This window comes from Falco rusticolus, chromosome 1 (genome assembly GCF_015220075.1).
Source record: "Falco rusticolus isolate bFalRus1 chromosome 1, bFalRus1.pri, whole genome shotgun sequence".
NCBI lineage: Eukaryota > Metazoa > Chordata > Aves > Falconiformes > Falconidae > Falco > Falco rusticolus.
Window position 1 is genome coordinate 1,887,424 of NC_051187.1, and position 22,174 is coordinate 1,909,597.

General features: G+C 52.5%; 1 protein-coding gene and 1 long non-coding RNA gene across 2 annotated transcripts in view; one reads left to right on the forward strand and one right to left on the reverse strand.

Annotated features, from left to right (window-relative positions):
• Positions 1-11,356: 11,356 nt before the first annotated feature.
• SOX9 (SRY-box transcription factor 9) lies at positions 11,357-16,095 on the reverse strand. Its single transcript, XM_037404556.1, has 3 exons — positions 15,553-16,095; positions 14,201-14,454; positions 11,357-13,596 (listed from the first exon to the last, which is right to left on the reverse strand). Exons 1-3 carry the CDS (start codon positions 15,981-15,983, stop codon positions 12,809-12,811), a joined length of 1,473 nt encoding a protein of 490 aa, XP_037260453.1. The 5' UTR covers positions 15,984-16,095; the 3' UTR covers positions 11,357-12,808.
• Positions 16,096-17,395: 1,300 nt separating this feature from the next.
• LOC119155661 overlaps positions 17,396-22,174 on the forward strand; it is a 36,121-nt gene continuing 31,342 nt past the window's right edge. The window contains exons 1-2 of the long non-coding RNA XR_005106787.1: positions 17,396-18,100; positions 21,826-22,017. This is a non-coding gene — a long non-coding RNA (uncharacterized LOC119155661). The remainder of the gene's footprint in view (positions 18,101-21,825; positions 22,018-22,174) is intronic.

A 22,174-nucleotide genomic window follows, 5' to 3' on the forward strand; every position in this document is an offset into this window, starting at 1 on the left:
CCCAGGCTGGGATACCTCTGCCTCCAATCGGCCCCTGCTGCAACACCGTCCCCCCCAGCCCTGCTGCGAGCTGTAGTGCTTGCTGGAAGTATGGCAGTGCTCCAGGACAAATTACTGATGCTTCAGGAGTGGCTGCGGAGGCAGGATTTGGGGTTTGCTTTGTTCTGTTTGTCGGGTCTGGAGGAGCCCCTCTGGCCTCTGCTGCTTTGCTGGCTGTGGATCTTGCAGGGATGCACGTTTGGGACCCCAGGCAGCGAGCTGGCAGGAGAGAGGCTGTTTGCCTGCCTGTGCTGCTGTTTGAGGAGGGGCAGCTGCCTTTTGCAACAGATGCGCACGAGGTACCTGCCAAAACTGCTGGGGGAGGCAGGACCAGTGCAGGTGCTGCTTGGCACAGACAGAGCAAGGATGCCCGTGCCTTGGCTCAAGGAGGGGCAGTGGCGCAGAGCAGGGTGCCATCCCAGGCAGGCAGGGCACGAGAGGTACCTGGCTGGAGGGAGGCATCGCCCGTGCCAGGCTGCCCTCTACCTCGCTGCCTGTGCCCGGGCTGAGCTCCTTGCAGGCAGCATGGAGCAGGACCAGGAGTGCTCTTGGCTCTGCTGTCCTGGGGGTCCTGACACTGCTCGGTAAAACCCCCTCCAGCCAAAAGCAAACCTGGCAGTGGTGAAAGTTAAAAACTCAGTGGCCACAGGCAGCTTGGGTTTGCCTGCAAAGTGCTGGAAAGCAACCCTTTCCAGCCAGGTGAGGGGCAGGGGGGAGCAGACATGGCATGTTTTTGTAGTTAATGTTTTGGGGGTGGTGGTGATAAAATGCTTCTAAATATTCTCCCTTGGAGCAAAATGCTCTGACAGGAGGTTCTTAAGCTCTTTGCAAGAGTGACTGCTGCACATGATGCGCAAATCCCACTGCAAGTGAATGGGACTTTGCCCGTTAGGAAGTTAAATCCCTTCTGAAAATGGGAGTTGGGTATTTCTTAGAGCCTAGTTAAAATTTTACCTTTATTCTCCCTTTATGAGCTGATCTTTTGCTCTGCCATATGGCAAATGTGGCTGTTCTCAGTGGGGTAGGTAGATAGGGGTGTCTTCCCCTGGCTCTGCTGAAGGTATTTGAAAAATCTGCTCCTCTTAATTTATAGCGTTTCTGGTCCTTGGGAAAATGTGTCCTTATGCCTTTTACGTGCACCCACCAGCTCACATCTGCTGCCCAAGGAACAGGGGGGTGGTAGCTGAGAAGGGGAAGGTTCCAGGAGAGGGTGGGTTTAGCTGAGCAGGGCTCAGCACCAGGCACATCTCTGCTGAGCTGTCCTGGGCCAGTTGACCCATCGTTTCCCCAACCATCGTTACGCTGCATGAACTCTCCCAAGGGACACCGCCAGTATCCAGCTAGAGCAAACCAGACCCACTGAGCCAGCAGACAACCCCTGAAGACATTGACCTGGGAGCAGAAAAAGCTTTTTGAACCTTTTTGGCTGCATGTGAACTGTTAGGGAGAGCAGTGAAGACAGAGCCCATCAAAGATACATTGCTGTGATGGAGACTCTGCTTGAGCCCTGCTGTCCCTCGTGACTGGTGAGAAATGATTCTGTGACTGCCTGGGGTGGGGGTTTTAATTTATTTTAATGAGCTAAAAGTATTACACAGAAATGTGAAGCCCATGGTGGGATGGGTGCAGGGGAGCCCATGGGCAGATGGGGCTCTTTGCTCGGGCAGTGGTGGGACTGCGAAGGGAGCCCAGCACCCATCGATTAATTAAAATCTCAAACCCGTGCGCAGTCCAGTTTGCCTTGGCTAAAACCAGTGTGAGAAACTTCCTCGCAGCATTGCTGTGCTGTCCAGGCTGAAGTGTTGTCATCTGAGGCTGCTTTGCATGACAATGCCTTGGGCTCTAATTATGCACAAGGATGCTAATAGGCACTGAGCGGGCTGGATCTCCATGGGAAAACTATCTGTTTGCAAGGGGCGGGGGGGAGAAAAGAAAAAGAAAATCCACCCAAACAAAATAAACCATGACAGTTTGGGAAGGGAGGAGGAAAGGGGGTGAGGAAAGGGGATGGGAGGCAGCAGAGGGGTTGAGGAAGGCAAGTATGAAGCTAATAAGGCTCAGCTTTGGCTTTTTATTGGGGTCTTTTCTCAGTGGTAAGAGACATGCCTGTGCCGTGCCTCAGCAGCTCCTGCTGCCCGCGGGACTGAGGCGACCGAAATCATGTCTGCCATGCTGATATCTGCAGTGATCAATGATCTCGTGCAAAACTGGGTCTTTCTGGTTTCCAAGCATCAAATGAGAGTTGCTCTTGCAGTGCAGTTGGATCTCGGGTGGACAAGCAGGGGGGAACTGAGGCGTGGAAGAGCTCAGATTTGTCTGGGTGCCAGAGGTGTGCGTGGGAAGGCTTGGGGGATCCAATTCTGCTTTTCTTGTGTTTCCAGTGTTTTGCACTGCAGCATTCACATTTCCTCCTTATATTATCATCACTCCAGCATAGCTACGAGGAGCAATTGTTATTTCACTACTGAAGAGAAGGCAGCTGGAAATGAAGGGTCCCCCCCCCCCCAGCTGCATTCAGAAGCTGATCTTCCCAAGTTCTTTTCCAGGATGCCTTCTTGGCTTTTCCTTCCTATGTTTGCTAAGAATGTTTTGCAAAGAGTGGGATATGGGAGGAAGACAACATCCTCCACTGTGTCCTCCCAAGCCTTCTGGGCATAGTTTTCCCTTTTACTCTCCTACTTTGAGAAGGTTGAGGTGGCTTTGGAATGGGGAATGTTTGAAACTGGTCACGGATGGAGCTGCCTGAGCTTGGGTTTCCAGGACCATAAAGCAACAGAGATGGTGGCTATCCATCCGAGGTGGGGCAGTGGGACCTAGAAACCCCACGCTACACCAGCATCTGTCACAGTCTCACAGTAGGGCAAACGGGGTCTTGAGGCCTTAGGCTTGGCATCTTCAGAAGAGCAGACAAAATTCCTGGCTGTCTCTGAAGAGCTGTGGAAGGTGCCTGATGACCACACACCTGACACCTGCTCTGGGTTGTGAGAAAATATATGACAGACACATGGATGGAGGCTGCTAAGTGTGTAGCGTTGTTATTAGCCCTCATTGAAATGCTCTCACTTACTGAAAATGGAGAGCGTTAAAAGGGCCAGGTGCAAGAGTCTAAGGAGCTTAAACCTTTCACTCTCTGTTGGTGTTGATGGAGTCATCTGGCTTTAATGATACTGGCGTTACCCACTGTCTGCGTTTAAAATGGGGGATGGCTTTTTCATGTCCAGCTTACAGGGATTACTTCTGTGTTGTTTCTTTCTAACGTCCTTGTATACCATGCGAGTCCTGTGTGAGGACAGTCACCACCCAGCCACCGCCACCAGCTGCCACCAGAGAAAACACAGCTAAAAATACCTTGACAGCTTTTGCCTTGATCAGACCCCAGGCTCAGCAACCTTCTGTGGAGAGTGGCAGGGATGGAGCACGCTTACTTTACTGGGGTGGGAGGTTCTGCACACCGGAAGGCTCATCAGGCTGATGGCCAAGGTGAGCTGGGGACCAGAACAAGTGCTGGATCTCCGAGACTTCCCCCCTGCTTTGATAGGCAGGTATCTTACCCTGTTTCAGACACACAGGGGTTGTCTTCCCTGTCTGAAGTGTGGTCTCCAGATGCTGTCGACATAGATGCTGCTTGTGTCCATGAGACATCTCATCAGGGGGAGGGCTGGAGCCATGGGATGGCCCAGGTGCTGGGGCAGGTAGCTCCCATGGGGGATGACATGCATCTACCCACCCTAACCCAGTTGAAACCAGTAGGATCTGCTGGGCTGAGAGTGACTCTGAGTCCTTGAGCCATTCTCATGCCATCATAGGATGCTGGCCTGAGAGGAGTCACCTGCTTCCTTGAAATCACCCTCCTGCTATCTCAGTATCGCTGCATAATCCTTCCCCCCCAAACTGAGTGCATGCCAGCCCAATGCTAATGAGCTTGACTGCTCCCCCTTGTTTTGCATTGCATCACCGACAGGAAAATCTGAGTCTGGTTTGCTCCAAATCGTTGGGGTTTGGGGGAGGGAGAGGAAGATGTAAACATCCAGGGTGGAAAAATAATCATCTGTGAATGAAAAACTCTGGGTTTTACCCTGAGAAAAGGGGGATAGACAGACTGACAGACCTGATGACAGACCGAGCTCGAAAGCACCCTGGCCCCACAGTGCGGAGAGATGCCTTATTGTTTGATCTGGCTGTGAGACAGATTAGCAGCCCCAGGTGGAAAGTCATAATCTGCATTTAAATGGGCCGGTTATAAAAGGTAGGGAGCCCAGGAGCCCGCAGCATTATGCTGTGTCTTTAGGACTCCGTAATCTCTCTTTATTTTCTCCGCAGTCTGACCTGGGGGCACAGTTTCTAATTACCAGGTCACCCTGCTAATATTGTCATTTCCAGCCAGTGGGTGTGAAACCATAGCAACGCCACATTTGCTTCCAAGTTTCTAGAGGAATAAAATTTGCCTTTTAATCACAGAAAATGACTGGGTGTCTCCCGCCGCCCCAACTTACTCCTCACTAATGCAATTCACTATTGTTTTGGGTTTTTTTACAAAAAGATATTTCAGATGGGACCTTTTTGAAACTTCACCTTGTGGCTGTGGCCAAAGTCTTGGTCTGTGAGGTTGTAGGCTGTTTTGGGTGCCCAAACTTCCCTAAACATATGTGCTGGTCACCAAAGGAACTCCACGTTTTCTTCATAGTATGCTTTTTATCCTTAAAAAGTTGTGAGTGAGCTGGTAAAAGAGGGAGGAGAGGGTTTTGGACACAACTGAGTTCTAGGGATGTAACTCGTCATCGCGCCATAGGGATGTCCATGTAGACCTGGTTAGCTTGGCTCAGTCGGGAGGTGACCGCTGGGATGGTGGCTCCAACTCATGGATTCCACCTCCCAGCTTGGACGGCTTGGGAAAAGCCCATGGAGAATCAGGACGCAACAGGGCTGGTGTGGTGAGGATGTCCTATGCTCCGTGGCATCCCCTATGCATCTCTGGTAGTTTGGGACTTCAAAATCCACATCTCCCTCTCCCTCACCTGCATTGCAACTGCTGAATCAAAGCTGTGTTGACCCAGGTTTTTTGTCCTTTTGGAGCAGAAGGTAAAAATGTGACTGGGGTGGGTCCAGAGAGCTTCAAAATTTGGGGAGGTTGGTTTCCAGCTCCCAAGGGACAGGCTGGCAGCCCTGCGTGACACCTGGTGACAACCTGTCCCAATGTTGGGAGAAATTCTGGTCAGGTCTGGGCTGAAACTGCCCCTCAGACCTTCCTCCCAGCTCTGCACGATACGTTTACCGGGTTTCAAAAGCAGTTTCTAACTCTCAAAGTGAGTCAGACGTGAACTGGAATCACATTGTAAGGTGATTTTCCAGCTGACAGGAGTAGGTTAATTGTAAACTGTCTACTGAAGCTTTAAAACTCCTGTCCAGCCTTATTATTAGCAGTTTAAAATTTATGGAGTGAGACTTTGCTTGGTGATAGTTGGTTTCTGCCCAGACAACGTGTGCAATTAATCCCCACGCTGGGGGAAGGAAAATCAAATGTAAAGCTTTTGGTTGGTGGTTATTTTTTTCCCTCTCTCTGACACATCTCAGGGCGAGCAGGGGACCGGGGAGGGTGGCTGGGCAGAAGCCCTATCCTGCCCATGCTGAGCTGGAGGACCACGTCTAAGTCGTCACGTTGAGCGACGAGGGTTTCATCCTTTCCACTAATGAGGCATGTCACTTTGTATTGAAGGAAACTCCGGTCTGGGGACTGAAACTGTCCCCTAAAATGCTGGGAAAATAGACTGTGGATCTGAACTCCATAGGGTGCAGATCCCGATGGGGTTTTTAAGGAGGATGATGAAGGTGACGCCCAATCCAGGGGTTGGAGCTGACCTGCTGCAGGGCAGGGGACAGGGCCAGGTTGTCACTGTGCTGGTACCTCTGCAGCTCTGACTCCACGTGGGTGTCTTCTGCACGTGGCCATCTCAGGACGGCCACACGTTACTCAGCCTGTGGGTTTCCTCAAATCAGAGCTACGACCTTGTTAAAAATTTACTTGTTTCCAGGCTGAATAGCTGCATCTGTCTGGCTTGGGCAGCCCTTGGACCTGGTTATGCCTCTCTCTGTCGGGCTGAAGAGCTGTTATTGCATCTCCGCTCCCGGAGCGCTGCGGTTACAGCGCTCGTAAGCTGCACAGACTGAGCTCTCAGACTTTCTCCCCGTAAAATGTTTCAGTCACTAAAAACTGAGAGCAGCTCCCAGGCAGGTAATTAATTAGAAATGTGAATTTGGAGGCTTGTTTCCCTTCCCTTCGAATAGTTGCCGTTATTTCTTATTTCAAATGATTTTTATTGAGCCTCTTATAAACATGACTCTGTTTTAATGAAGAAATAACACCCCTCCCCACCCCAGCTCTACAAACAAGGTGTCTCAAAGCTCAAGCTACTCGCCATTGATGGCCTCAGCCTCTGCGTGCACATGTGTGCACGCACACAGAAGCACGCACACACACACATGCAGAATTAAACTGGCATTTCACAGCCGCAGGGTTGGCTGAGCAGCTCTGATCCAGGTCCCCACGCATGGGCCAAGCTCCTGTTGACTTCAATAGAGCTTTGCCTGGTTTATGAGCCTTCGGAGCGCAGCCCTGAGCAGGGGCTGCTTGTATAACGGCTGTTGCATGATTAGTATTTGTATTACAATAGCACTTCAGGACCCCAATTGCGGCTCAGCGCCCCATTAGAGTAGTCCTTGTACAAACATGTAGTAAAGCGGTGGGCTCTGACCCAAGGAGCTAACAATTGAGGTCTTTATGGCCCCTGAGACACCTTAGGATCAATTATTTATATTGCAGTAGCACTTACGGCATGTCTGTGCCCACGCTGATGTGAGTGGCTGTGGTGTCTGTAGCCTGTTCCTGGGAATTTTGGGATCTGCAGGACAGGTGGGTGACACTGGGCTTTGCTGCTTGACCTGCACTCGGTAACAACCCGTTCCAGCTCTGGAGGGGTTAATTCTGCACTGGAGGTGGCTTTACCTTCCTCCCTGGGGAGGAAGGTTACTGGGGGAGGAGGAGGGGTCCTCTGGAGCCTTCTCCTCCACTCCCTCGCACGTTGTTAGCATGGTCTTGGGTGTGATGGGTGCTGTGTGACCACTTGCTCTGGCCACGTCCAGCCCTCTGCCCTGGCACCACGGGAGCTGGTCCTGCAAAGCCAAGGCACGTGGGTGCAGGAGCGGTCCTTGCTGGTGGGTGCAGCCCCTGGGTGACAGCGAGCAGCCAGGCTGGGGGTGGCAGAGGGGACAGCAGTGGCTTAGTGGCCTGCAGCATTGCACAGTGCATCCTTGGCACCTGCTTCCCGAGCGATCCCACCTGCACCCCCAGCCACTGCCATCCTGATGGTGTGAGACAGCCTGAAAGGCAGGAGGCTTGTGCTAGAGATGTTTAAGGCTTTCCAGCTTTCCTTCAGTATCCTTTCCAATTCCTTGGACCCGTTTGTGCCTTGTGTCACTAAGCTCTCTGCTCTCTCCATCTTTTCCAGATGGTTTTATCTTTACGGCATTGAATCCAAGCACCTTAGTCAAATCTTGCTGATATCAGCCAAGAAAGCAGGGCTTGCATTTCGTCCCCCACCTTCCTAAGACATCTCTCCTGTGGAGGCAGCAATTCCCGGCCAGGGGTTGGGGAGTGCCAGCTGCTGAGTGTGGTCCGGGAGGGGCCTGACGCTGAGATGCTGGGGGGAACCCAGCTTGCGCTTTTCACTTTGACATATAAATCTCCACCTCATTTAACCACCTGACTCCTGGAACTGGCCCCTGAAAAAGGAAAAGAGAAACCCTAGCAAATCTCGGCTGACTCGCCGTGAGCCCGGCTCTGCTGTGATATATCGCTGTTCCATGTCCCAAACGCTACAGCTGGGCAGGAGCCGCGGCCGATCCCAGGATCCTGGCGCACAGCTGGCTGTGATCTTGCCTTCTCTCTTGGAGAAAGCTCCGGCTTTAATACGATGTCAACATGAACAGCTGGCTGAGGAAATGCAAATTGAAGCTACATTTCTGAGCAGCTGACACCGCTGCAGGCGGAGCTGTGTGTGGCTGTAGCTGGCCGGGCATAGAGCCCAGCCCAACGGGGCATTACAGGGACCCAGGCAGAGGAGAAGGGGTGTGCTGTGGGGCTCCCCAGGGCTGCTTTGAAACATTCCCCCCGTTCGTTTTGTTTTTTTGTTTGTGGGTTTTTTTTTTTATTTGCTTATTATTTTCTGACCCGATGAACAAAAAGCAAACTCCTTGCTAAGCCCCGGTACGGCACGGCAAAGGGGAAAGCAGCCAGGTGCACGGCTCGGCCTCGCTCTGCCCACCGCCACCCCAACCCTGTGGCTTTCTGCAGGAGCTGGGGGGGCTCCACCGGTGCCCCCCCACCCTGCCCTGCCCGCAGCGCTGCCCGACCCGCCGCGCAGCATTGCAGCAGCCCTGGTGCACATCTGTCCCTGCGCCCGCTTTACCTGCTGCGGCTCAAACCTGCCCTGCAGCATTGTCAGAGTTCCCTTGTATTCATTCCCCCCGCCGCCCCTCCTCCTGCTCTGCTTTCCAGCACAAAGTCCCCTGAAGCTCTGCAGCTTTTCCAGCATTTTTCTCTCCCCTTTGGCCCCCTGTGCAGAAAGCAGCCCACCCCTCCACCCCCATCCCCCGTGGTGAGGGGCACAGCCTTGGTGGTGGGTGGGCTGGAAGCTTGGAGCTGCCCGGGACCGTGTCCAGCTTGGCTTTCGCGAACGGAGGCCAAGAGTTTTAAAGCCCACACCATAAGCAAACAGTGCAGAAATTATAGGTCCAGGGTTGGGTCATGAGCTTTGCTCTTTTGGTTTCTTCCAAGGAAGATATCCCTGGGATGCTTCCGGCTGGAAGGTGGAGCTGGCTCATGGAGCGGGAGAGAGAGGGAGGTGAGCATGGCTGTGTTGGGACAGAAATGTCACCACAGACCCCAAGAGCAGCTGGGGCTTGCTGTGGCTCATCACAGCACTGCCTGCTTGCGATCATCCCAGCTCTGCCCTGTGCCCACCCTCCGCTTCTTACTGGTGCCAACCTGGGGGATGTAGACCCTTGGAGTTTGCAGGCAGGCAAAGGCTGTCCCATTTTTGGGATGTTTGCTGTCCTGTCGCTGGGTACTAGCCCACCCCACCCCCATGAGCATCAGAAGGACATTAACTGGTTTATTGAAGTGCCTACAGCTGGCTGCCGCTCTCGGTGCCCTGCCGGTGGTGCCGTGCCGGTGGTGGGCCTGCCAAGCTCTTCCTGGGGCTCCTGGGGCTTCCTCACCATAACTCCGGTAGTTATATTTATTCTTCTTTCCAAAGGAGCAGCAAAGCCCAAACTTGCAGCGGGCAAAGTCTGATCAGGGCAGGGGAAACCTGCCACGTGCTGCAGAAAAATGGCTGGGACCAAAGCGTTCCCACCAGCCGTGGTGGCTGATTGCACAGGTAAATAGTGACACTGACCCTAACTAATGCACAAAGTAAATGAATCTCTTTCAGTTAATTGGCTTAAGTGTTACTTGTAGTGAGAGTAAATATTTTACAACGGTGCAGAGGCTTTGCATTGCAGTCGTGAGCTCCTTGTGCTCTGCGCTGGGGCTGCTGCGAGCAGCATCCCTGCCCCGAGGTGCTGAGCTTGGCTGCTCTGGGGAGCAGGTCTGGCTGCTGGGGTCAGAGATGGGCTTTTTGGCCAGGTAAAGAGTATGGAGAGAGTAAACTTGGTGATGTTTGATCAGATCGGTCTGACGAAGTTTATCAGCGTAGCCCCTGTTCTGTGCTGTGCCCCGTGGGAGCACCCTGAGGTGTCCTGTAGCCTGCTGGGCTCGTGGCGTGGGGCTGCCGCGTGGTACCTGCGTCTTCCACACAGCCTGGGTCAAGTTATGACATCCTGGGGGAAGTTTTCATATGTGCATAACTGTGCCCTTGGAGGGAATGGAGGGGAGGGGACTCACACAGGTTTGTGCCGTCACCAGTGACCTCTGCAAGGATGCCCGCAGCCGGTGCACACTTCTCAGTGTTGCAAACCAGCGGGGCAGAGGACTCAAATGCTTCTCAGTGTGAATGCTTCTCAGTGTTGCAAACCAGTGGGGCAGAGGATTGGCCAAGCTCAGCACAGAGGTGCCCCAGGGCAGGGGTATGGCAAGTGATGCTGCAGGTTAAGGTGGGGCAAGGTGGCAATGGGCTGGATTGCCTGGAGCACAGCGAGCTGCTCCCAAGGAGCAGCAGGGTTGGAAATCAGGCGGTTTTGGAGCAGTGGTTTATCTGGGATGGGATTGATAGGAAAAGTAATGCCAGGAGGTGGGGGTGGGCTGTGTCTTTCCTTGCTGAGGTGCCTGTGCTGCATCTCTGAGACAAACGGTGACATTGGTCTTTGAGGATGATACATGTCCCACTTGGCTGTTTAGGGGATTTCAGCTTTTTTGGCGAGAAATTTTATAAGAATGACCTGAAAGCTCAGACCCCCTTGGCAGCCCCTCTCTGCCCGCTCACCCCAAACCGGGACGGCTCAGAGCAGACAACCCCCCGGCGCCTGCGGCCAGAGCCAGCATGGCTTGGGGACAGCCAGAGCTCATTTGTCACCTTTGGAGATCACCCCCAGAACAGCCAAGTCTGGTTTTTCCCATCTCCAAATCCCAGCGCTTCCCTACGCCCTGCCAAGGCTTCCCTCGCTCCGCTTACTCTCCGGCTGGCTCTGGGGACCTGCACTAGGGAAAGGGGAGGGACATACCCAGTCCCCCCCAGTGCAGCCAAAACCATCCTGGGGCTTCAGCTCATCCCCAGCTTTGCTCGAAGGCTGTTAATAAATCAGACACAGGTGGTCTGTTTAACTTTTGATACAATGTATATTTATTGCAAACAATAATATACAAAAAAAACCAACCAACAAACAAAAGGTAAGTTTCACAAAGAGAAGGATCTTGCAAACAAAACAAACAAAACAAAAACTTACCTAAAGACAAAATATGATTTAAATGACAGGTCTTTTAAGTTACAGAAATACTTTAAAAAGATCCGCTTTTATACAGAAATAGAAGGATGCCATATTATAAGAGTGCTTTAAGATTTTTCTTTCTTCTACTGAATCCCTAAAAAAAAAATGTTAACAAATATATCATTTTTTTAAATAAAAAAAGTTCGCTGTCTTTTTTAAAAAGCAATCCTTAACTGTTCAGCCACAGCTTCACCAATGTCAGTGTCCCCACGTCATGCCAGTTTGGGGGTGGAAGGCTAAAACGGGGCCGCCCCCGTGGCACAGCCGGGGCGATGGGTCTCGTCCTTGCACGAGCTCATGTGTCCCAGAGAGCTGAGGCAGAAAACAAGGCAAATGATTCAGTGATACGCTACATTTGCAATCTTTAGTTTGTACAAATTATTTTTTTTTCCAGTTTATCCTTAAGACAAAAGAAAAAAAAGGAAGGGCACAAGTTTGTACAAACCCAGGACACAGATTCCAAAAAGAATAATAATAATAATAAAAAAGAATTAAAGAGATAAATAAAGGACTGGTTACAGTTTAGACCATAATTTAACAGGCACGGTTACCTTCCAAATAATGCTCTGACAAATGCAATTGCTTTTGAAAGGACTTAAAATAGAAGGGAGGTTAAAAAAAAAAACAAAACAAAAACAAAATGAAAAAGAAAATTGTGATTTAAAACTGCTCTTCTCACAAAATAAATAATTTAAAGTATCTGTGATGTTCCGCAAGCAGAGAGGAGCCCCTGGATGGGTTTTGCATCAGGCCTGGGGCGGGGGGGGGGGCTGCACGGAGGGGGTCGAGCTCAGCCCCCCCCAGCCCAGGGACGGGCAGAGCTGGGGACAAGTGATTATCGCAGGGCTGCTTTAAGGCTTCGGGACAGCACTTTCTGCTGCGTGTGGGGGTTTGTTTGTGTGTGGGTTTATTTATTTTTTTTTTGTAAAAAAACCAACAACCACCACCTTTCTCTTTCTTAAGGCTCAAGGTTTTAAAAAATAAAGTTAAAAATCTCCTCCTGGCTGGTTTTGCTATGAGTTAGAAAAATAAAGCCTCTCCCACGCTCATCCCCACACAATCTCAGCTTGCAGAGCTGACCATCGCCAAGCCTGACGCCGGCCACTTCACAGAGCTTTGTTCCCAGTTAAAAGCACGCCGTTTCGCTTTTTTTATTTTTAGAGAAAAAGACACTTATCTATACAAAAATACCTCTGCAAGAAAACCTAGGACTGCTCCACTAAGTGTCATTTTTTAGCTGATGGAAAAATAAGAGCATTTAAAAAAATTCTCTAAAAAATATGTATAAATCCCCTCAAATTGGTAACGAATCATACACAGTACATACTAAAAAATATTTAAAATAGAGAATATTCCTCACAGAGGACTCCGAGTTTTCTCTTTTCTCCCCGCCCCCCCCCCTTTTTTTCTTTTTTTTTTTTTTTAATTACTGCTAAAAAAAATCATTACAAAAGTCCAGAGAATAAGACAGCTGAGCTGGTTGGTTAGAAATCTCATCTCCACACCGCGCCCGGGAAGCAAAGTTAAAGTCCAGTCCTTGGCAAGTCTGTACCGAGTTCTGCCGGTTCTCTAGAGCGGTCTGGCCGCTTCCTGGAGGATGCTGTAGCTGTAGTGCAGAAGGCTCCAGGCGCTCTCTCCTCCCCGCTAGCTTGAAGTTTAGCGTATTTTTTTAATTATTATTTTAATTTCAAAGAAGGAAAAAGTCTGCAGAAGTTTTCCATTCTTCTTGCTTCTTTTTTTTTAATTACTTCTTTTTCTTCTTTTTTTTCTTACTTTTTGTTTAATGGCTTTAGGGTCTGGTGAGCTGTGTGTAGACGGGCTGTTCCCAGTGCTGTGGGCTGTGGGTCTGGGGAATGGAGGGGACCCCAGAAGTGTCTGCAATGGGGGTGTACATGGGGCGCTGCGTGGGGTTCATGTAGGTGAAGGTGGAGTAGAGGCTGCTGCTCTGGCCGGCGGCGTGGCTGTAGTAGGAGCTGGAGTTCTGGTGGTCGGTGTAGTCGTATTGGGAGCGGGTGATGGTGGGGTAGGAGGAGCTGTAGTGCTGGAGGTTGAAGGAGCTGTAGTTGATCTGCTGGGGGGAGTGCTGCTGCTGCTCGCTGTAGTGGCTGGGGCTGAGCTGCTCCGTCTTGATGTGCGTCCTCTGCTGCGCCTGGCCCTGCTCACCGCTCAGCGCCGGCAGCCCATGCTGTGCCTGCGGCTGGGGCTGCGGCGGGGGCTGCGGCGGCTGTGGCTGCTGCTTCGACATCCAGACGTGGCCAGCCCCAGCGGGCGAGCCCGACGTGCTGCTGATGCCGTAGCTGCCCGTGTAGGTGACCTGGCCAGGCTGCCCGTGGGTGGCCGGGACCCCCGGGTGGCCGTTGGGGGGTAGGTATTGGTCAAACTCATTGACGTCAAAGGTCTCGATGTTGGAGATGACGTCGCTGCTGAGTTCGCCGATGTCCACATCTCGGAAGTCGATGTGGGGCGGCTGCCGGCCACCTTCTTGCAGAGGGCGACCCTCCCGCTTCAGGTCCTGCTTGCCCGGCTGCGCGTCCGTCTTGGGGGTGGTGGGGGGCGTGGGGGGGCCCTGCGATTGCCCTGCGGGAGGAAGGAAAGGGCACGGGCATGAAGGGGGTGTTGTGGCTGGGCACCCCTGTGCCCACAGCTCCCTGAGGTGGGGGGTGCTGCCGGACACGGTAAGGCCATTAATAGTTAACCCACGGTCTGTGGTTAGTTAACCTGGCTGGATAACAGCGCATTTGCTTTGGAAAGCGGTTGTGTAGGGTAACACAAACATCCTCAGGTGCGAGGAGCACAGATACGAGCCCCATCAGCACCGATGTATCGCGTGGGGTTAAATAATCCAACCTTCAGACCTCAGCTGCAAAAGTGGGGCTGTCTTCTGTTCCATTTTTTTTTTCCTGTTAAATACGGGTTTGCATTTCTCATGGACAGAGGGGGTGGAGGTGGCTGTAGGGGCTGGCACACAGGGGTGAGCATTGGTGTGCCCGTGCTGCAGGCAAGGCTTGTGGGCAGCTCTGCCCCTCCCGCGGTGCAGCCATCCCCTTCTCACCATGTTTCTGGGTCTCTCGCCTTCCCCACCGCCTCTTACCTCATCCCAATTTCCCCTGGTTTGGGATGCGACCCTCCTTAGGTAGCCGCGACTTACGCCCCTGCCCCACAGCACCCCCTGAACACCTACCCGAGTGCTCCCCGGGGGAGTGCACCTCGCTGATGCTGGAGGACGACTGCGGGGAGTCCGCCTGCAGCGCCTTGAAGATGGCGTTGGGGGAGATGTGGGTTTGCTCGGAGCCTTCCTCCTGCTCCGACTGCCCATTCTTCACCGACTTTCTCCGCCGCGGCTGATACTTGTAGTCGGGATGGTCCTTCTTGTGCTGCACCCGCAGCCGCTCGGCCTCCTCCACGAAGGGACGTTTCTCACTCTCGTTCAACAGCCTGGGGGGGACACGGATGGGGTGAGAGGTCAGTTGCAGCTTGGGGGGGCATTAGCAGCTCCCCCCCCCCCCATGGCATTAACAGTAGCCCAAACCTTTCCCCTGGATCCCCCCCGAACAGCAATGCAATCCCCCCAAATGTTGAACCCCCAATCTGGGGCACATGCCAGTTGTTGCCCCCCTCTTCCTCTCCCCCTGCCCCCCTAGATTGCATTGGTGGCCAAACAAGAGGTGCAAGAGGCACGGCAGGGTCTGGCCCTTGCCCTCCCCACTCTGTCTGTCCCTGCAAGGGCACCCGTCCGGTCCCCGGGGTGCTTTCGGCGAGGGCCCCGTCGCTGCCTGCCAGGGCAGCTTTGCTTACTGCTTTCTACTCCTGCCGCAAGAGCGGCCGCAAATTTAGGATTTCCAGCCCCCCCCCTCCTCCTCCCTTCTGCAGTCACAGAGTAAGAGGCGGCCAGGTGACTCACTTTCCTTCTGTTTTTCTCCCCTCCCTGCTTATTTTGGAAGTTGGAGGGCACCCAGCCATGCACCACTCATCGCAGCCACCCACCCACCCACCCAGGGCTTGGCACAGCATCCCCGGCGCTTGCCCTGCGCCCGGCTTCTCCCACCCCCTCCCCTCGCCCCGCATCGCCTCTCCTCCCGGGCCAAGCTGATGCAATCCAGAAAAACCATCATTTCCCCTGGACAAGAGCACGCACAAACAAACAATCGCCAAGGCAGGCCCTGCTCGCCCAGCTGTGGAGGCTGGCTGGGTGGCAGTGGGGGGTCCTGCCAGCCCCCTGCCCAGCCCCCTCCTGCCCAACGGGGCCAGCTTCCACCCCGAGCATTGCTCAAGGGAAAGAAACCACTTGCAAGATCAGAAGGCAGCCACAGGGAACCACTTTCCCAACTTTTTCCCTACTATTCTGGCTTCTTCTATGCCAAACAAGTTTGCCAGCACATGCAAAAGTTTTCAGGGAGTTTTCCAGCCTTGCAGCCATCCTCTCCTTCCTCCTCCACCTCCTCTGGCTGCTGGAGTGGACTTTGCAGGCTGCAGCCTGGTCCCCCAGCATCCCCCGTTGCCCCGCCACTGCCCGGTCTCAGCCTCCGCACTCACCTCCAAAGCTTGCCCAGGGTCTTGCTGAGCTCGGCATTGTGCAGATGCGGGTACTGGTCCGCCAGCTTCCTGCGGGCCGCCTGTGCCCACACCATGAAGGCGTTCATGGGTCTCTTCACGTGGGGCTTGTTTTTGCTGGATCCGTTCACCCGGACCGGCATGGGGACCAGGGTCCAGTCGTAGCCCTTGAGCACTTGGCTCACTGCCTCTCGGATGCACACCGGGAACTTGTCCTCGTCACTCTCCTTCTTCAGGTCTGGGTCACCCTTGGGGAAGGTATTTTCTTGGGGTCTGGTGTTCTCCGTGTCCGAGCCGGATCCAGAGGGGCAGGGGGACCCGGCCGAGTCATCCGACATGGTGGGGCTGGGGGCATCGGAGATACATTTGTCCTGTTCTTCTGTCATTTTCATGAAAGGGTCTAGGAGATTCATGCGAGACAGTGGCAGAGGGGGGAACAGGGGATGAAAAAATAATAATAATAAAAAAATCAGGTGGCTAAAGGGCAGGGAATGGTTAAAAATGTAAAACTAGGAGTGACCGGAGTCTCCACCAGTGTGAAGCCCAGCTACAGAGAGGAGGGAGAAAGCTGGAAAAAGTTTGCAAAAGTTTTTTATTATTATTGTTTTCCCCTACTCGTCTAAGTTAAAAAAAAAAAAAAAGACCCAAAACCCAACAAGGGTAGGAGGAGAAACTTTTGAAAGTTGCAGGAGAGAAAAGTCAGGGGGAAAAAAAAAAAAAAAAAAAGTACAAAAAAAATTAATAAAAAACCCAAAACCCCGGGGTGGCGGGAGGCCGGGGCTGGCTGGGCAGCGCGGGGCCGGGTGGTCGTCGGTGGGCAGCGCGGGGCCGGGGCGGCCGTCGGTGGCAGCGTGGGGGCGGGCGCGCCCCGCCGGTCTCCAGCGCGGCTCTGCGGCCCGCGCCGCGGCGCGGGAATAAATACTCTGCGCGGCGATTTCGGCTCGGGCGCGCTCCGCCAATGGGCGGCCGGCCCCCGGGGGCTGGCGCGCACGCCATTGGCTGCGCCGCGCCGCGGGGCGGGGCCGGCGGGCGCGCAGTGCCGCTCAGCGCCGCGCAGGGGGCGGCGGCGAGAGGGCGGGAGGCGGCGCGGCGCCGCGCGGCCCTTTGCGCGGGTGCAGGGTCGCAGGCGCGGGACCTCCGCGCCCCTGGGCTGCGTTGCGCCCGCCGCGGTGTTTTCTGGTTTTTCAGCGGTTGTGCGGCCAGCACGGGGGACGACACACGCGCACGCTCTCCGCCGTCTTTCCGTGGGTTTTCCCGTCGGCGCGGAGCGGCGGCGGCGGAGCGCGGCGCCGGCCGGGGACTCCGCGGAGCGGAGCGCGGCGCGGCGGGACCCGCGGGCGGTGCGCGCTGCTGTCCAGAGGGGGCGCCAAAAGCCCAGGAACGGCGCGGCGGGGGCGGGTAGGGGGGTGGTGTCCGCGCCCGCTGCGCCCCCCGCCCCCGCTCAGCGCAGAGTCGGGGGGGGACACGGGGGGCGTGGAACCGAGAACACCCCTAAACCCACGGGGGTTGTGTCGGGGGAGCTGTCGCGCATCCCCCCGCGTCGCCCCCGCCCCGTGTAGCCCCCCCGCCGATATTGCTTCCATAACGTTATTCTAGCCCGGCGGGGCCGCCCCGTTGCTCCCCGGCCGGCCGGACTGCCCTGCTGCGGGGCGAGGGAGCGGGCTCTGCCGGCGGAGCCCGTGCGGGAGATCCGCAAGGGGAAGGAGGCTGCCCCCGGCCCCCCCCCCCCCAAAAAAAAAAAAAAAAGAAAAAGAAAAAAGAAAAGTTTTCCCGGGGTGACCAACTCTTGGCATCGAAACAAAACAGCGCGGGGGGGTCTCCAGGTTATCTCTAGAAAAATGCAAATATTTCTGTTCCCAGCGAAGCGGGCAGAATGTGCCTTCTTAGCTGCCAATCGCTTCCCCGAGCCCGTCAGAACGCAGCTTCGGGGTGCTGGCAGAGGGGAGCGGGTGCCGGGGTGGCCGGCAGAGCAGATGGCATCTCTCAAGGTTTCCAGGAGCGGGGGTCTCTGGTGAGGATGGGACCTGGGCGCCCCCGACCCGCGTCCCTCCCCCGACGGGGCTCCGCCAGCCCGGGTCTGGGGGCAGAGACCTCCACCGCCTCCCCCGGCACCGAACACGCAGGGCATAATTTTTCATTTCAACTCGAGCGTTAAAGTTGGTGCTTTATCGAAGCCGCTTTAATTTGCTGCTTTAATTTGCAGGCTTTGTCCTGGTGGACAAGCCTGGGGCAGCGGCCGCCTCTGTAGCCGGTCCCTGGTGTGGATCCCTTATCACGATTGTCACCGTGACCTTAATAAGTGGGTTTTAAAGGTATTGGAAATGGCACGTAAAAAAAAAGTTTGGGTTTTTTTTTTTTTTTTTTTTTTTTTTTTAATAATGCAAAAGGCAGTGGGGGAAGGAGCTCTGAATAAATGCGTTTGAAAGCAATCACCCTGGTAGACCCTGCTTGTCCTTGCTATCTTTCCCTGAGATTTTTTTTTTTTCCTTGCAAACTTTTGGAAACTAGTTTTCTTTGGGTGAGTTTAAAGGTAAGTGTCTGTCCTGCTTCCAGAGCCTTTGTCTGAAAGAACAGGGGAATGAGAGCAGAGGGTGGTTTTTCTTCAGGAGCATTTGGGGTTTCTCATGCCTGCGACACTGAAGACGGTTTTCACAGCGTTACATGCCTTTCACTTTGCTAAATATGCAGTAGCCCAAGAGAAGATGTGCTGAATTGTGTGTCGTTATTTGCAGTGAAAAAGGTAAAGCTATAGCAATGCTTTAGCTAAATGCTAAAGGACATAATTTTGAAATATTTTCCCTTGGCAATTTTAGCTCTAGGCTAGTGCGTGAGTGGAATTTAGCTCAACAAATCTCTTTTAATATATGTATTTGTTATAGGAACATCAAAGAAAACTCAGGCAGTAGGTTGTTCTTATCTCAGCTGGAGCTGCTGTAGCAAAAATCTGAACAAATGTACCTGGAGGAGAAAAATATGGTGACAAAAGATTTTTCCATGGCTTTACTGCTGATTGGCAAAGATAAACAGAAAAACAATTTGGGAGGATAATTGATTTAATGAAAAGTGTAATAATTAGAACGCTTTTCATTCTGAAAGTCCATCTGCTGAAAGGGACTCTGCCTTTTCATTAGAAAAGAATCTGTTTTAAGAAAAGAAAGTGGTTTGACAAGTATGAACAATAAACAAAAGAGAAATGGAAATGAGCTTTCCAGTTATGTTATCACATGTAATTTTATGATTTCTGAATTATTATTTCTAATTCCTGTTCTATGGGCTATGTAGACAATATGGACAAGTTGATTAATCGCAGTTGTTTTGCAAGGCTAGAAGTTTCCTTTCAAGTGATGAGCTGTTGCTGCTTTTACGTCAGGATGGAAGTTTTCTTTTCTTTTTAAAGAATTAACATTGTTTTATCATAAGTGGCAAGCTCGGACCGTGGCAAAGATTTTCAGCAAGAAGCGCATGGATTGTAGCCCTTGTTTGATGGGGTTTTCTGCCTTGTGCTAAACCAAATCACCGGTTTTTAAGAAACAATCTGTCCCGGGCTCTGAGCAGAGAGGGAAGGAGACAGGAGTCTTGGTAGCGAAGGGAATAGCACCCACCTGGGGTGTTTGGGGAGGTTTTTCTCTTAAACATTTAAAGTATGATATTGGTGCGCATCAGATCTGCGGTGCTGAAATCAGTTATATTTTACTGGTGTCTGGGGGGATGTGTGTGCGTGTGTATTCAGCTACCCCTTTGAGCTGGATTAAGTTTGCTCCTTCCTAAAGTTGTGTGCCTCTCCTCCCCGCTGCAGGGGGTCTTACACCCCCCCACCCCCCAAGGGATGGGTGTTGGATGGGTGCTGGCTTTGCTAGGGAGGCTGTGATGTCACCCCATCCCCTCTGACGTCACACAGGGCCAGCAGCACCTCTGTGCTCAAGTCCATCTCCCCCAGTCAGTGAGAAACCCAAGGAGAAGCTGGGGCTGCTTCCCCCTCCAGAGAAACGCTTTCCCTGCTCACATTTGCCATGGTGTGAAACGGGGGCAAACCTGCAAGGTTTGGCTTGTAGTGGAATTCTCAAAAAAAAAAAAGGCATTCCTGCACCAGATTGCTTAATTTTGATATCAAAACTGTTTTGATGGCATAAAACACGAACACCACATACGATAGTGCCTTTGGATTTTTCTGGGACCGTCTGCTCTAGTGGTTTTGGATGGCGGCTTTCGGCAGGCAGGTCCTGGGGGTGGTGCAGCGCAACTAATTGCAGCGTAATTATCGCTCCCTCCTATAAAAATCACTCCTTCCTCAACAATGACATTTTATTAAAAATGAGAATTAGGCTGCATCCCACCAAGCACCAAATAATTCCAGCAGCCAAACAGCCTTTGCGTGCTCTGGGTTTTTCCTCTCTAAGGAACGAGGGTTGTGAGCTGGGGGGGGGGGGCAGTCACCCCCTTGGCTGCGGCTCAATGTTTTTACGTGCAACACAAGATATTCATGTTTTAGTTTTCTTCCATCACCTTTTTCAAGTCGTGGTCAGGTCTCCAGGGCATGTATCTCCCATATTTCCGATCCAGGTGTTCCTGCGTTGAGCGACACGCATTTCTTTCCCATCTCAAAAGCTTTACGGATGCAGGAATGGAGCTTGCACCTGGGTTTCCAGTGTGACCTGCCCAAGGGCCATGGGATCAGCCATGGTCCCCAGGACATGAGGCTGGTGTCGAGCCCCTTCCAAGGGGACCCTTGATGCCACGGAGGAGTTGAGCTGGTCCAGAGGTGACCTCGCGTCGGGGCTGTTGGACACGCCTGCCCCGGCCTCCTGTGCAGGGTTTGCAGCCTCCGCCTTGCGCAAAGCTGTGGTCCTGTGGTCATATCTATTTATTTTTCAAAAGCCCGAGCATTTCTCAGGCACATTCTGACATGTCCTTATCAGAAGGTCATTGTACAGTAAAAAAAAAAAAAAAAAAAAAGAGAGGGAGGAAGAGTGGTAGGGGGTAGGGGGTTGGTGATGTACTGGGGGCAGAATTGTTATGCATTTTGTAAATTTAGCTAAGAATTCCTTGACACTGTATACTTACATCATTATTCTACTTAAAAAAAAACCCCACAACTATCTGTTTCTCCAGCTTGTCATGATAATATACCGTCCTCAAAAGCTTGAGCTGGAGACAATAGGGTGTGTTGATTCAAGCTTGGCACGTGCTGACCTGGGAATGGGTGAGGAAGCTGAAGGATGGGCATTTCCCGCCCCCCCCCCCCCCCCCCCCCCTCTTTTTCAGCGTGTAAGGTAACAGAGAGTCTGAAGACTCTGAGGCAAGTGCCTGGAAGATATTTGCTTTTACAGTGTTTTAATTCATGCCTAAAAATACTGTCTCGATGGACTCACTCTATAGAATAAAACGAAGGAAATTCAGAAGTTTCGGAAGAACCTCAGCGCTGCTGTAAAATGATTCTGATTATTTACAAGGGCTGAGCTGGGTGGCAGTGTTAATTTGACCCTGTCTGTCTGTTTTAGCTATTAAATAACTGCACACTCATTGTGGCTGGTGAAATAGCATCACTTTAAATAGCATTAAGATTTACCACTTAAAAAATAATCCTGGGAACATGAAGCGCCTGGGCGCCAGATCCTGCTGAGGTGCTCAGGGTTAGGCTGAGCCTGAGGGACGGCAGTAAAGTCATTGTCGTCTTTTGGATCAGAGAAAAGATTTCCCCCCCCCGGAAAAAAACTTTGAAAATGCTGAAAATATGAGAAGCTGAGAAAAGGAGGGAGAAAGATGGGGATTTTTAACTTTGCTACTGAGAAATACCAGTGCTGATGGGCAGCTCCCCAGTTTGCTGAGCTGCTTCCCCAAAGGAAAATCCAGTGACGGATTTATCCTCGCTCACATTTTGGAGTCCGGATCTCCGAGCTGAGCAGCGCCGGAGGAGTTGGAACACTCCCTGGCTCCGGCGCAGGCTCCACCATAGCAAATAGACATAACCTCGCCGTTCTCTGCTGCTCTTTCTCCCACAGCTGGAAACCACCGCGCATAACCTTGTACTTCACAAATGCTCTTTGCTGGAGATTAAAGCGATACGTTTTTGGGTTATTTATTTATTTATTTATTTGCTTGCAGTGTTTGGCTTGAAGCTCTGCAAACTTGAGTAAATGGAAAATTTATCAGGCTTAGTTAAAGTGGAATGGAAATACCCTCCCCAAAGTGCTGGGTGTTTCTCCTGGGAGAAAAAGAGGAGAATTATTATTATTAATTTATTTTTATTTTTTCGAGGTGCACCTTTAATGCGTGTGAATACTTTTGGCCTGATCAGTGATGTCTGTTGGTCTGCTGCTGGCTGCGGATTTGCCTTGTTTGCCAGCCCCGGCATCCCCCGGCCGTCCCTGCGGAGCGGTTGTCAGCCAGAGCTGGAAGCAGTTCTCCATCAGATGCTAAGATAAATCAATCTGGTTCGAATCACTCAAGGTAAACTGATCAAAGCCAAAAGTAAAGCTCCGGTAATGAGGACAAAAGACGTAGTTTTCATTCATAACAATACCGAGCTCTCCAGAAAAGGAAAAATGCCCTAAAGGAAACGCTGGCAACATGTGGTCAGCAGCATCTTCTACCCATTTTTTCCCGT